Below are 15,138 nucleotides of genomic sequence, written 5' to 3'. Positions count from 1 at the left end.
CCAGACCCGATTTGGGGGGTTTTTTGGGGGGTTTTTTTAGTGGGTTCCTTTTTTTTTTTTTTTTTGCAAGCGTGGTGCGCACCGGTTTGTACGCCCAAATTGCTAAAACTCTGCAAAAACTGATTAGAAACACAAGCATTAAAAATCAAGAGTGAGGAAGGGCTCTGTACCTCTGCTTGGATACTTGTGACTGATCCTGCAATTCCGTTCTCGGTGCTTATGTTATTGGAGCTGTTGTTTGGAGAGCTGGGACCAGATCCAGGAGCACTGTTGCATGCAGAGTCTAGAAACACATCCAAAATCAACTTTCAGCATTACAAACAATCTCCTTGATGGTATTTAGACAGATAATAACCTCTTGAGTTTTGTTTTGGAGGAAAGCAACCCTCCTCCTCCCCATTTTCCCCCCCTAAATCTTCCCAGGGCTCTTAAAATACTGACAAACACTTTCAAATGGTCTGCCCAAGTATCTACTTAATATATTTATAGCTTCTCCTCATGGGGGTTTCTCTGATAGTACATTAATAACTTTAAATATGATTGCAAGATAATAAAAGACACGGAAGGCTTGAAGAGGCCAAACTGGAGGATGTTGGCTGGTTCTGCTTCATTTTTCTAGAAGTGCTTCTCTGGCCCTCTTTAGCCTATAACCCTAACGACACCCTCTCACCACACATTGCATCAGACTTCATGCTGGACCCAAGGAACCATCTCAGCACCGAGGTCCCCCAAAACTGCCCCAGGGACTGACTCACGAGGATGACGTTTTGCCAGGATGGCAAATTAAATCGTTTAAGAGATACAAAAGCTGCCTGAGTGACCTGGAACTGTAGGGTTGAGCATTTTTTACAAAAATCAGGCAAAAACTTTACAGGGTCCAAACCAGCAAACCTGTCTCAAATCACTGCATTTTTTTTTTTTTTTTCTTTTGGTAAGTCTTCTCCACTCAGGGAGTAAAACACTTTCGCATTGAAAAGACCCATGGCAGAGTTAATCCCCCCAAATAATTCTGTTATCACCCAAACACTAAATCCTCTCAGAGTCTCATTTTATCAACACGGTCCCTGTGAACTCAGTAACCAGAATCACAGAGATGACCAGGCTGAAATCAAAGCCTCCCCATTAATGAGGCAGAAATAACAACAAACAGAAACAGAGCATGGAATCGCAACAGGCAGAAAATTTCCCTCAGAAGGTCTCTCACCTGGTATATGGCACAGATTCCAGTGTGTTTCTCCTTTTATTTTGGAAGGTAAATAACATTAAAACTTTTTTTTTTTTTTTTCCCCCTGAACTTTCCTCTTCCCCAAGCACAGGATTTGCCCAGTGCCAGAGGGATCTCCCAGCAGCTGCAATGGCTCAGGCTGCAGCAGTCTCCTAATCGCTGCAGGATGCCCCAAGAGAAATAAAAGCCACTTGTTACAATTTGGGGGATTAAAAAAAAATAATATTATTTCCTTTGTGGCATTATTCAGTACATACTATTCTGCTATTTCGAGCCTTGCAAGTACCTCCAGCAAAACAGCAAAGAGACTATTTAAAAAACAAAAAAAAAGAGTCTTGTTGCTCTTTGTTGGCTGTGCATTTGGGGATGCAGATCCCTATCGAGAAAATTCAGCACCGAGTAACACCCACCTGAGCACCTGAAATTGAACTTCTCCATGGAAAGCAACTTCAGAGAGTCTAAATGTTTTGAAAAAATATACTGATTGCATGGAAAATATGTGCTTTTTCTGGGAGCATCTCATTAACTACAACATATTAGATCTCGTGTATACTGCCTAGATGTAGGAAAAGTACCTGGAACATTCCAACTGTGACTCTATGAAGATGTATTCTTCAGGGATTAAACACAATTTCTGCTCCTTGAAGTGGGACTTCTTTTAAAAGTTATTTTTCATTCAGAAGTCCCCTCTTAGTGTAATAACTCAGCTGTTTTTCTACCCAGGCTCCAGACTGGCTACTTGAACCAGACCCATGTTCAGTGAGAGGCAGGAGCTTCTACTCCCATTTCTGAAGGCATTACTGGGATCAAATGGTTGGGCCTGATGTATCCTAAAAGCTATGTGACACAGCAATACGAGTGAAGGAAATTCAGTTTTCAGATCTGATATAAATTATGCTTAGCTGTTAATATCATCTCTTCCCCCTGCAAACAGAGATGCTCCGACACCGAGTTGTGCACAGCTGCCCCAGGGTCTCCAAAAACCACTGGGCTACCTCAAGAGAGTTCACAGAGTTTGTTTGGATGACAATAGCATGCTCTAAAGTGAGACAAAAGTCTGGAAAAGCTGTGACAGAAGTACTTACACAGAGGCATCCCTAGATGGTGCTAAGAATTAACTTTATGGTAATGTATATAACCTACTTTACTCGGATCTTTCCTTACAAACTTTACTCCCAGAAGAATATTATTTTTCAACAAGAAACCATCAAGTAAGTGGTCAGAAATATCAGCTATACGGAATAAAAAAATGCCATAGATGCTTTCAAACTTTGGCATAATTACTTAATGAGGGGCTAGTCTGCCCAAAGCCTAAAGCAAACAGGGGCTGTAAAGCACTTATTGCTGGAGGAGGACAGCTGTGAATTACGGCCTCCCCACAGGTATCAACAGCATCACCTTGGAGAAATTTTATTTCTCAACAACCTCTTAGAATCATAGAATCATAGAATGGTTTGGGTTGGAAGGGACCTTAAAGATCATGGAGTTCCAACCCCCCTGCCCTGGGCAGGGACACCTCCCACTAAAGCAGGTTGGTCAAGGCCCCATCCAGCCTGGCCTTGAACCCCTCCAGGGATGGGGCAGCCACAGCTTCTCTGGGCAACCTGTTCCAGTGACTCACTTGCTGAAGATCATAGAAATGCTTGGAAAAAAACCCCATAAAACAGCAATCTGGTGGCATATCTACATCTGTCTATGTGTTTTTAAAAAAACAAACTACCAAAACCAGCTCGTTGAGTTGGTAAACGCTGTCTCAACAGCTGGGTACCCAAATGCTGCTGATGTCCATCTGCATTGAACTCTGCTAACTTCCTCCAGGATTCACCAAAACGGAGAAGCACGCAAAAAGATCCACACTGCACAGTTAATGAAACGCAGGAATTAATTTTGGCAAATTTGGCACCTCATTTGTTGCTTACCCGACGTACCTGTGACGTCCAGCGGGCGCTTCTTAAGAGCGGTAACCACGGGGCCGTCTTTTCTGCGCAGGAGGGGACTGCTCCTCCTTTCTGCAACTTTTTGCTTTAGTCTGGATCGTAACTTCAGATTGGGTTCAGACGCTGCACAAAAAAAAAAGGGAAAAGCAAAACAGTGTTTGGGATAATACCATTTCGGTTGTTTTCTTACTTTAACGCAAAGGCAGGTTGCGGTTCAGCGCTTGCAGAAGCCTGACCGAAATTAGTCATTTAATACTGGAGCAAAGACTTCTTAATATAATGAAGAGGTCCCAGCCTACGTGATATCTGTGTTCACTGGCATTAAAAGTCAATAGCATTTTAATTAAAAACTAACAATCATCCTGCAATGTCTTCTCTCGAGCGACACAGACTCACAGTTGGCTGTGAACTCAAGTGGGACCAGTGGTGGAGAGCACCATTCCCATCCCCTGGTTTCCCACCTCTGCCCAACTTGCTTCTAAAACCAGTGGTACACTGAACTTACGGGATCATAGAATCATAGAATCATAGAATCATTGAGGTTGGAAGAGACCCTTGGGATCATCGAGTCCAACCATCTCCCCTACTCTACAAAGTCCTCCCCTACACCATGTCCCTCAGCACTGCATCTAAACGGCCCTTAAACACATCCAGGGATGGTGACTCCACCCCCTCCCTGGGCAGCCTGTTCCAATGCCCGACCACTCTTTCTGTGAAAAATTCTTTCCTAATGTTCAGTCTAAACCTCCCCTGTTGGAGCTTGAAGCCATTCCCTCTCGTTCTGTCACTAATTACCTGTGAGAAGAGACCAGCACCAACCTCTCTACAGTGTCCTTTCACGAAGTTGTAGAGAGTGATGAGGTCTCCCCTCAGCCTCCTCTTCCTCACACTAAACAGCCCCAGCTCCTTCAGCCGCTCTTCATATGATTTGTCTTCCAGGCCCTTCACTAGTTTCGTTGCCCTCCTCTGCACTCGCTCCAGCACCTCCAGATCTCTCTTGGATTGAGGTGCCCAAAACTGGACACAACACTCCAGGTGTGGCCTCCCCAGTGCTGAGTACAGGGGCACAATCACCTCCCTACTTCTGCTGGTCACACTATTTTTGATACAAGCCAGGATGCCATTGGCTTTCTTGCCCCCCTGGGCACACGCCGGCTCATATTCAGCCGTTTGTCAACTAGAACCCCCAGGTCTCTTTCCTCCAGGCAGCTCCAGCCACACTTCCCCCAGCCTGTAGCGCTGCAGGGGGTTGGTGTGGCCCAAGTGCAGGACCTTGCACTTGCCCTTGTTGAAACTCATGCCATTGGCATTGGCCCAGTGATCCAATCTATCTAGATCCTCTTGCAAAGCTTCCCTCTCCTCCTGGGAGTCAACACTCCTGCTTAACTTGGTGTCATCTGCAAACTTGCTGATGTTACACCTTATGTCCTCATCGAGATCATCAATAAAGACGTTAAACAGAAATGGTCCCAACACTGAGCCTTGAGGCACACCACTAGTGACCGGCCGCCAGCTGGACGTACATCCATTGAGCACAACTCTTTGGGACCTTGGTGAGACAAGCAAGATGCTGGTGCGTGGTCAGCAATGGAGCATCACTGTGGGGCTGAGACTCCATGTGTTGGCTGAAATGGGCAGTTTCACACCCTTGGAGTCATCCAACCCCCAAGTGAACTGGCTTAGGGAGGAACGCCACGGGAGGGGGCGAAACATCCAACCCCCAAGTGAACTGGCTTAGGGAAGAACGCCAAGGGAGGGGGGGAAAAAATACAAAAATCAAACCCCACAACCAAACCAGGTGAAGCCTTTCCTGCTGGTTCACCTCCCTGAAGCAACTCACCTTGGAGTCAGATGAGCCTGTGTCAAGTGGAGCCAGTGTTAACTCAAGAAAAAGGGTGTAAGAGTGTGGCCAAGGCCAAAGCCAACACCAGGGGGGAGAAGGCTTGTGTATTTGGGGAGCAACACGCTTACATCATCACAGCCACAAAATTAAACCGTATCTAAAGCCACATCAAATACTTTGAAAATTCAGGGCTGCCAAGGGGAGGTACATATGTATTTCCTGAGACCACAGCCTGGCTTGCTTTGTGTACATCATACCTTTGAGAGAATCTCTTAAAAAAAAAAAACAAAAAACCCAAAACCTTTCTCCTGTACCCAAATCCTGAGATTTAATTTCTCCTGAAGTTGAAGCAGAGCTTCTGGGAACCCCTTAATGCCTCTGGGCTAATGACAGTTGGCAACACCGAATGTGTTTGCACAGCGCAGCTTATCAAGTTTTTATAAAGGTAATGAAGCCTTAAGTCAAGATTCCTCCTGCAAGATGATTTTCTCTGTAAACTTTTTTGATCTCCTGAGCATACACGAAGTATCTGCTTTGGCGCTGGAGGGCTCCTGACAGTTAGGAGATTTGTGAACTGGCCCAAAGCTTTTCCATTTCTCAACCTCTTTAACAACTCTGAGGCTTAATCCCCTGGAATGGGCAAATCCTGTGCTCTCCCCATACCCTCGGCTCCCTCCACTCCAGGACCAATAATCTGTATTTCTTTAGAAGAATTAAAACAGCGTTTACGAACTGATTTGAATTCACTAAGTCTGGCTACAGATATATTTCCCTACAATTGGCTTTGACCATTGGGTCACGGAAAAGATCAAGCCTGACAACGTTAATTGCAGAGCTCAAAAATCAGAAGGCTGATGAATTTAAGATCAAATGCTTGAAGTTAAGCCATGAAAACAGTTCTTTGATGAAACTTTTTTAAAAAAAAAAAAAAAAAAAAAAAAAAAAAAAAGAAGAGCTTTTCATGACTGTTTTGGGCATAAAAATGCCTGCAAGAGATAAAGGGAGCACTAAAAAAAAGTGTCAGACTCCTCAGGATGATGCTTAAAATGCAGGATGAAGTGCATTAGCAAAGGGGGAATCATCTTATATTTTGCATATAAAATGGCACAGGACTGAATGCCAATCTGTCATTTGCTTGGAGGGCAATATTTAGAAGAGTGGACTAGTTAAAATACAAGCATACACTCTTAACTAGTTACTGCACAAACTTCTCCTCAAAACGGAAGTTGACTTACTATTTTAAAAGCAGCCTTTGAGCACATTCAGTACTTCGTCCCACATCCTTTAATTCACAGCTTTAATTTGTTCCAAATACTGAGTATTAGGAACTGTCTAGATGCTCTGGTCAAGAACTTTACAGGACAAATGGGAAGGTGTCACAGCTCGAGGCTGATGCATCCATTTTAGATACCTTCACGCTGCCACCCAGCAAACGAAATCCCAGCCTGTGGCACAGCTGTTGGAAGGCTCTGTCTTCTGACAAAGGAGAATATGACAATAAAAACTGTACTTTGGTGCAAATTTTATTCATAGGGGATTTATAGCCTGCATGGTGTTCCATCTGAAGTAAGTTCTCTGTTGGGAACAGAAAAGCAATGGTGTGGCTTTCAAAAAATGAATGAATTGGTTAGAAACACCTTAAAAATAGGCAAGGAAACAAAAGATCTGGGGTCACCCATTACCCAACGCTACCAGGTATGACCCACACGTAAAGCCACAATAAAAGCATCCTTCTGTGTAGCAAGAAGGGCACGAAGATAGAAAATTACAGCCTTAAATGAGAAAGCACCTCAAGAATAAGCCATAGCAAGAGCGGCATATTCTAATTTGTCAGAGAAAACTATTTTCAGGCAAAACCATTCCGTAGATTGCAGGAATACAGCCCAGGGCAGTATCAAATTCAAAGATTCTACATATGGCATTTATATGTCTCATATACATGTATATATATGCATAAATATACACATATACACCTTTACATATTTATAATAAGAGACGTAGCTTTCAACAGAGGTATTTCCAAAACACAAAATAATAATTTAAGCTTATTCAGATGTTTTTTAAACTACCATATAATAAAAAATATTTTTTTAAGCTGAAGAGAGCTGTCCTTCAAAAGTATAAAATAGGAATTCAAGCAACACATAACTATCAAGCCCAGACGGTCAACACAGGCTCAGCGTTCTCTCAGGAACACCAATTCCAATGAAAATCTCCCAATATTCACGCTGTCAGGCAACATGCCCAAACAAAGCCTTGCTCCCCCACTAGGGAAAACTTAAGAGAACTGGAAACTAAATTACAAAACTTACTGGTCTTCTAAATGTTAAGGTGAAATCTTTTAAACAAACGCCACGAAGTTATCAAAAAATCCCTTTGATTCCTGTTTAGCCAACAAATGAAGCCCGTGCTCAGCTTCCACAAAGCCAGTGGGATTTCTTAAGCAGTGACATACTTGATTTGGCCTGTAAAAAGGCTTTATACAAAGAATATTTTGTTTTCCTCTGAGTAAATTAATAACTAGAAAATAAGCCAAAAAGCTTCCCTAGTTTTCACAGGCTCAAACCCAAGTTACCCCTCTTATACGTCATTTATTGCAGCAGGAACCCATGTAATCCAATTCTTCAACATTTATGTCATTCTCATTGTTTTCTTCCTAGAATTGCATACCCTAAGCTGCTGAACTAATCTGACACAAAGTCTGTAAGTCAAAAAAAACACAAAGTCCTGGGCAGAGTTTGCCCTGTTCCCGTTACCCATCCGCATTTACCAGAAAAACCCCAAACAATGGACCATGAAAACCCTGACCCCAGTCCTTGCACATCTTCATTTTGGCAGCTGGGGGCTGAGACGGGCTGCGTTCTTCTATTATTTTTAAGCTTCACCCTAAGCCTCACCAGCCAGGCAAAGGCCAACCTTCTCCATCTTTTAATGTCCAGGTTACCCCGTGGGTAAACAGAGGAGAGGGAGAGAGAGAGCTGCCTGAAAGCAGCCTTTTGCACAACCCAACACTTTCCTGAAGATAAATTATCTTTTGCTTCATGGAAGAGACCACGGGCTTACTGCTCTTCAATGTACACAGTGTGGTCTCTCCTCTCCAAAAATGATGGATCACGACCAATCTAGCCAGGAAGACCCGATAAAGCTGGACACGGCGAAGTTCACCTACAGTCACAGAATCACACGGAGTTGGAAGGGACCTCTGGAGATCATCCAGTCCAACCCCCTGCCAAAGCAGGGCCACCCAGAGCAGGTCCCACAGGAACGTGTCCAGGTGGGGTTGGAATGTCTCCAGAGAAGGAGACTCCACCCCCTCCCTGGGCAGCCTCTGCCAGGGCTCTGCCACCCTCACAGCAAAGAAGTTCCTCCTCTTGTTGAGGTAGAACTTCTTCTATTCAAGTTTGTGCCCATTTCCTCTTGTCCTGTCCCTGGGCACCACTGAAAAAAGACCGGCCCCATCCTCCTGGCCCCCTCCCTTCAAGTATTTCTAAGCATTGATCAGATCCCCCCTCAGTCTTCTCTTCGCCACCCTACAAAGACCCAAGTCCCTCAGCCTCTCCGCATAAGAGAGATGCTCCAGGCGCATCATCATCTTTGTAAGCCTCTGCTTAGCCCTCTCCAGCAGTTCCCTGTCCTTCTAGAAGGGGGCAGCCCAGAACTGGACCCAGTGCTCCAGATGGGACCTGCCCAGGACAGAGCAGAGGGGCAGGATGACCTCCCTCCACCTGCTGCTCCCCCTCTTCCTGATGCCCCCTAGGATGCCATTGGCCTTCTTCACCACAAGGGCCCATTGTTGGCTCACGGTCATCCTGTTGTCCACCAGGACTCTCAGGTGTTTCTCCTCAGAGCTGCTCTCCAGCAGGTCAGCCCCCAAACAAAAAGACTGAAAATCTTTTCACCATTACCCCTCTGAAGGCCAAGTGAGCTGATATCCGTAGGCATCACCATAGAGTGGGACAGGAATAACCTGGTCCCTCACAAAGGTATCAAGTGGAGATAGGTACCATGGTGCAGAAGGGGCAGCAGAAAATGATCAAACTAGACAGCAAAACAAGAATAAAACCAAGACAGGCTGCTCTTCTGCAGAAACAAACTCATTTTTTATGATGGTGGTACCATGTTGGATGGCATCACCTGAAATAATACATCTAGGAACGTAATTCTGATTAGAAAGGGACAGATAAAGATATCGCTGGACAGTCTTCCTTTGCTGATAACTGTTGGCACGAGGCCTGTAGAAGGGCTATTTATGCAAGACCGTGTCCTTAAAACGAAAACTTATTCAAGGCCAATATTTGGCACTTCTCATGCCAAAGTTTAGTAGTAGCAGCATCTCAGCGGTGGGAAGAAGGCTTTAACACCCATTAAACGGAGCACACAACGTTAATGCTTTTTTTAGTTTTTTAGTTTTGCTATCGTTTGCTTGCCTGACCACAAATCCATGGAAGACCACAGCGTAAGGGAGCACCACCAAGGCTTCCTCTGTGAGCAGCCAAGACTGGACTAGGAAGACAGACGTGTGGAAATGCCCCATCTCATCTCTGCCTTCCCCTTTACGAAGCCTAAATAAAGACAGCAGCTTTGCACAGTTCAAAGTATTAATCCGAGAGGAAAGATCAGAGATATGTGGAAGGGGATGAGGGCTTGAAAAGAGAGAACAAGGTCCTCCAAGCGAGTTGCTCCAATAAAGTGTTTAAAACAGCTCCAAGTGCTGCAGAAGGTAGGAGAAGAGCACACGATTTGGGTACAGCATCCAAAAAGCTGCACTGGCTGTAGCAGAGGGAGCTGCCGGCTGCATGTAGCAGCTACAAAACCAGGGACACCTCAGCAAGTGACCCACAGAGGCCACAACTTTTGGGGACAATCTCCTAACAACAAAAAGGGCTCCTCCCAAAACACCCAACAGGCATTTTAAACTCAAGAACTGCACTGAATTTTACTGAAATGTAACTTATAAATATATAGAAATCTCAGGTGGGACAAAACAACCTCGGTGGTGTCCCCTCCACCTTTTGTCAGTGTATCATGAAACAACCAAGCACTTGTTTTTGAGCTGCAAACTGTTCCAGACCTAGAAACCTTCCTGTCATGTCTGTGATGACCAAGTCCATGCCCTGCCCTACATGCTCTGTGCAGTTTGCCTTTTTTCCCTTCTCCTTGCCCTGTCCCACAAGCATCTCCCCCTCCCTTTGCCCAACGCTGGCCTGCTTCTATGGGATGGTCGACCTACCCTACCTCCAGCCTCCTCCTGCCCTGGATACTCTTCCAAGGAACTGTAAGAGAGCAACATAAACCAAATAAATCAATCTCACGCTGTTACACATGGCTGAAAACTGCTGAGGGCCAGGAGAGAAGCCAGTAGGACATGCCTCCAAAGAAGCACAGCTTCCCTAGGGCTTGGCTATTGCACTTTGGTTTGGAGAAATTACTCCAAGTCACTGCTCCAGATGTCATTCATGTAGTGCTCATGGTCAAAGATGTCCCATAGAGGACTCATCATGCTCTCCCAGCTCAGACTTGATTCTCCTTGATCCACTAGATGCAGTGGCCTAAAGGACAAGTGTCTCAGCTCTGGGTAGAAAGAACCTGGGCATATATATATATATATATATATGTACATGCACACACACAGAGCTGAAACCATGCACCATGTGAAGCCGAGATGGAGCTGAGAGGATCAAGAAGGAGAAGGGTGGGTTCACTGCATGACTGAGGGCTAGGTCCCAGGCATCCCAGAGTCCCCGCTCCCCAAAGCTGACACCAAACCAGACTTTGTTTGGTCTTCTACTGGAAGAGGTTTCTCCTTTGATGCACCATTGACAGCGCTCTTCAAGAAGTGCTTTGATGGGAAGTGCCCGTGGATCCCCAGCTCTCATTCCAAAGGTGCACCTGCTTTATCAGAGCCCTGAGCAAGGAAAAGGGCCATCCCCTCCTTCTGCTTCTAGGCAAACCTCAGCACCAGAAAGGAGCACCCACAGAGCACGGTTCACCACCCCCAGATGCATTCATGGAATCACAGAACCATGGAATTGTCAGAGTTGGAAGGGACCTTCTAGAGAACATCCAGTCCAACTCCCCTGCCAAAGCAGGGTTGCCCAGAGCACATCACTCAGGACTCCATCCAGGTGGTTCTTGAAGATCTCCAGAGAAGGGGACTCCACACCCTCCCTGGGCAGCCTCTGCCAGGGCTCTGCCACCCTCACCCCAAAGAAGTTCTTCCTCATACTGCTTGTGCCAAAGAAAAACAGGGGAGTGACAGCATGGATTTGGACCTGATTGTCAGAAAAAAAAACCTGGAGGGATTAAATCCAGCACTTGCTGGTATCCTCCAGCTGCACTTGGGTTTGCTGCTGCTGCTCTCTGAAATTCCAATGGGCTGGTCCAAAGAGCTATTCTATAGCATCACAGTAATAAAGTGATTTTTGTCTTTGGGGAGTTATTTTGGGATTAGAGAGGCTAACGTCCCCCACTGGGAGCAGGAAAGGGTATTTCTAACAACAGGGATTTCTCAGGTGGGTCAGTGCCTCCTGGCAGCAGAGCACACCCCAGAGATGGCGCGGGGGTCCCCGGGACACAGCCAGCTGCCCAGCCCTCCGACCACACCATCTGGAAGGACAACGTGGGTGGGAAAGCAAAGATGCTCTCCAACACGAGTGACACGCCGTGCCGTTACAAAGCTCAGAGATTTTTCTCTGAATTATACTCCCACACCACACCGGGATTTCAGCCTACTCTATTTTCCTCTAAACAATCTCCGTCATCAAACAAAGCACTTAAAACATTCCAGCGATCAGAACCGACTCCGAGGAGCAGTACGCCTTTCTTGACAAATCCAGCATTTTAATTATTGACAAATCCTTTCACTTGCCCTTTTCTTTCTTTTAAATGCCAGAAGCTCAGAAGAATTTCACCTGCTTAGCTGCAAATTTTGGGCCCCCTACCATAAAAAAGACATCGAGGTGCTGGAGCGGGTCCAGAGAAGGGCGACAAAGCTGGTGAGGGGTCTGGAGCACAAGTCTTGTGAGGAGAGGCTGAGGGAGCTGGGGTTATTCAGCCTGGAGAAGAGGAGGCTGAGGGGAGACCTTCTTGCTCTCTCCAACTCCCTGAAAGGAGGGTGTAGAGAGGTGGGGGTCGGTCTCTTCTCTCAAGTCACAGGTGACAGGACGAGAGGAAATGGCCTCAAGTTGCGCCAGGGGAGGTTCAGGCTGGCAATTAGGAAAAATTTTTTCCCTGAAAGGGTTCTCAGGCATTGGAATGGGCTGCCCAGGGAGGTGGTTGAGGCCCCATCCCTGGAGGTGTTCAAAAGCCGGGTTGATGTAGTGCTGGGAGGTCTGGTTTAGTGATGATGCTCCTTGTTTGTTGTGTGGGCGTCTATTTTTGTCAGTGAGGTTGACGGTTGGACAAGATGATCTTTAAGGTCCCTTCCAACCTAGAAGATTCTGTGATTCTGATTCTGTGAGATGTGAGCCTGCTTCACAACGGCCACAGGTCCTCCAGACACAGCCCCTTTCACACGTATGGCTTGGGACAACACCTTTTACATGAACCTCGCAACAAATGAGCTGGTTTTTCTCTCTTTGGGGTCAGGTTTAAACGTAGACGCAGGGGAATGTTTCCAGTTCAGGTGTCCCAGCAAGGCCAACGCACGGTGCCCAGGTGGGTCTAGAAGGTTTCAAGTCGGGCAAAACTTCTCCTGATTTTATCAACAACTAATTGAAATGCTGTGGCTTTCATTAGAAATCCTTGTTAGCTGTCAAGTGCAAACGAACATGAGGAATCCTTAGCCTACCCCCATGCAGGAGTAAGTGGAAAACCTATTGTCCAGCCCTGCAACAGGGTGTGGAAAAAAAACCAAAGCCAAACAAAAAATCCTACGTAAGCAGGAGGAAAAGCACGTCAAAAAGTTAAATAATTCTCTTTTACAAATCTTCTTTTTGAAATTTGTAAATTTCTTTTACGAATGGTAATCTTCAATGATGGTGGTCATGCCACCTTTCAAATTAAGAGATTGTTTTAATGTGTCCACTGCTCAAATTCCAAAAAGCAGGGAATGCCACGAACAACCTCGCTCCTGGGGAGAAAACGAGGACACGGTATTCCTTAGAAACACGAAAGTGAAAAGCTACTTTAAAAATGACTTCAGCAGCTCCTAGAAGGCTGTTGATAAACAATCCCTGGGGTTACCAAACCAGGCTACAAGAGACTGCCCCAACCCAGGCTAAAATTCCAAAATGATTCTCCAGAGATTCTCCTCAGAGGGTCCCAGTGCAGCACGTAACGAAGCTTCACATTAAATTTGGAAGACATCAACCTTGATTTGTGGGCAGGAAAGGTAATTTCTATTTTCCCCTGTCAACAAAATGCATACGCTAAAGGAAAGATGTATATAATAAAGGAATCTACACAGAAGAGGAAACAAAAATCCTTGTGTTAATCCAGTTATTTAACAGCAAAAAGTGAGCAGCACCAAATGAACTGTTCTTAATTCATTTAGAAAAAACTGAAGGGTCTCGAAGCCTTTAGATAGAGGGAAGTAAGTGAAATGCATCCCTCAGCCAGGCTAAAAACAGGATTCAAGCAATTAGTGACCGCGCCAGCCAGCAGCCTGACAGGAAAACGATTTCACGCAGCAACGAAACGGCCAAGAAACAGGAACATAACTCAGTAAAACAAATCAGACAGGGTAGGATTTCGGGGGAGAGGATGCATTAGAAGCACGTCACGAGCCCTGACTGGTTCCCATGCTGGACATCTTCAGGTCCTCAAGACATCACTCGCTCAAGACATCCAGCCCCTGTAATCAGAACTATCTTGTGATGGGTTCTGTTATTTGAGCTGAAAATATTGAAGCAAATTTAATAAAATTTGCCTACACGATATGGTGGTTTTAAATTACAAACACAAAGCCAAAGTTGTGCCTGGTGCCAAAAAATCCAAAAAGCTCACCCAGAATAAAGAACTTTATTTAGGATGGGCTCCAGCCTTCCCTGCCTCTTGTTTACACCAGACTGTTCCGGAGCCTTTCTCCTCCAAGCAATTTAACATTCTTGGCAATGGGATTTCTGCAGGATATCACTGCACCAGAAACTGAAGTGCTGTTGAGTTGAAATTAAAATAACCTTTCTCCTCCAAGCAATTTAACATTCTTGGCAATGGGATTTCTGCAGGATATCACTGCACCAGAAACTGAAGTGCTGTTGAGTTGAAATTAAAATTAAACAACAACAACAAAAAAATTCTCCCCTGAACCTTGCAAGTGAACTTGTACGTATCACAGAGCAGTCCCCAGAAGATTAATGCTGGTGCCCGAAAAGAACAAGCATCAGCATTCTGGAAAAAAAACACCAAAATCAGCTCAACATCTTCCTGTTCCAAAACAACACTGATTCTGGTTGCTTCCATTTTTAATAATGTGATTAGGCACATGTAGCACCCTCAGTTCAGCTTTTATTGAGAGTCTCATTGAGAACTCGGTGTGGGAAGCAGCAAAGGGCTGAGATGTGCAGACACTTCCCCTCTCCTGCAGAAACCCCCTCCTGTAACACCAAGAAGGGTGACTGATCCTCAAGCTCCATCTCAGAAGTCCAGTCCCCTGAAATAAGGAGCAAGGGAGGGTTTGGAGGACGTCAAAGCCCCTTTATGCTGGGGAGATGCTAACACACCAGAAATCACAGAATCACAGAATCTTCTAGGTTGGAAGGGACCTTAAAGATCATCTTGTCCAACCGTCAACCTCACTGACAAAAATAGACACCAGCACAACAAACAAGGAGCATCATCACTAAACCATACCTCCCAGCACTACAGCAACCCGTCTTTTGAACACCTCCAGGGATGGTGCCTCAACCACCTCCCTGGGCAGCCCATTCCAATGGCTGAGAACCCTTTCAGTGAAAACATTTTTCCTAATATCCAGCCTGAACCTCCCCTGGTGTAACTTGAGGCCATTTCCTCTTGTCCTGTCGCCTGTGACTTGAGAGAAGAGACCGACCCCCACCTATCTACACCCTACTTTCAGGGAGTTGGAGAGAGAAATAAGGTCTCCCCTCAGCCTACTCTTCTCCAGGCTGAACAACCCCAGCTCCCTCAGCCTCTCCTCATAAGACTTACTCTCCAGACCCCTCACCAGCTTC

At 45.6% G+C, this 15,138-nt stretch overlaps 1 protein-coding gene across 1 annotated transcript in view; it reads right to left on the bottom strand.

The window, feature by feature from the left end:
• Nucleotides 1-15,138, bottom strand: part of HDAC4 (histone deacetylase 4) — a 283,789-nt gene that overhangs the window by 125,803 nt on the left and 142,848 nt on the right. Inside the window, exons 7-8 of the mRNA XM_014949239.1 lie at nucleotides 3,154-3,285; nucleotides 171-283 (exon numbers count right to left, since the gene is read on the bottom strand). Of these exons, the coding sequence (XP_014804725.1) occupies nucleotides 171-283; nucleotides 3,154-3,285 (245 nt within the window). The remainder of the gene's footprint in view (nucleotides 1-170; nucleotides 284-3,153; nucleotides 3,286-15,138) is intronic.

This window comes from Calidris pugnax, unplaced genomic scaffold (genome assembly GCF_001431845.1).
Source record: "Calidris pugnax isolate Ruff unplaced genomic scaffold, ASM143184v1 scaffold75, whole genome shotgun sequence".
In the NCBI taxonomy this organism is placed as follows: domain Eukaryota; kingdom Metazoa; phylum Chordata; class Aves; order Charadriiformes; family Scolopacidae; genus Calidris; species Calidris pugnax.
Note: the sequence above shows the minus strand (reverse complement) of the source record. Positions and strands in the feature narration are given on the sequence as shown.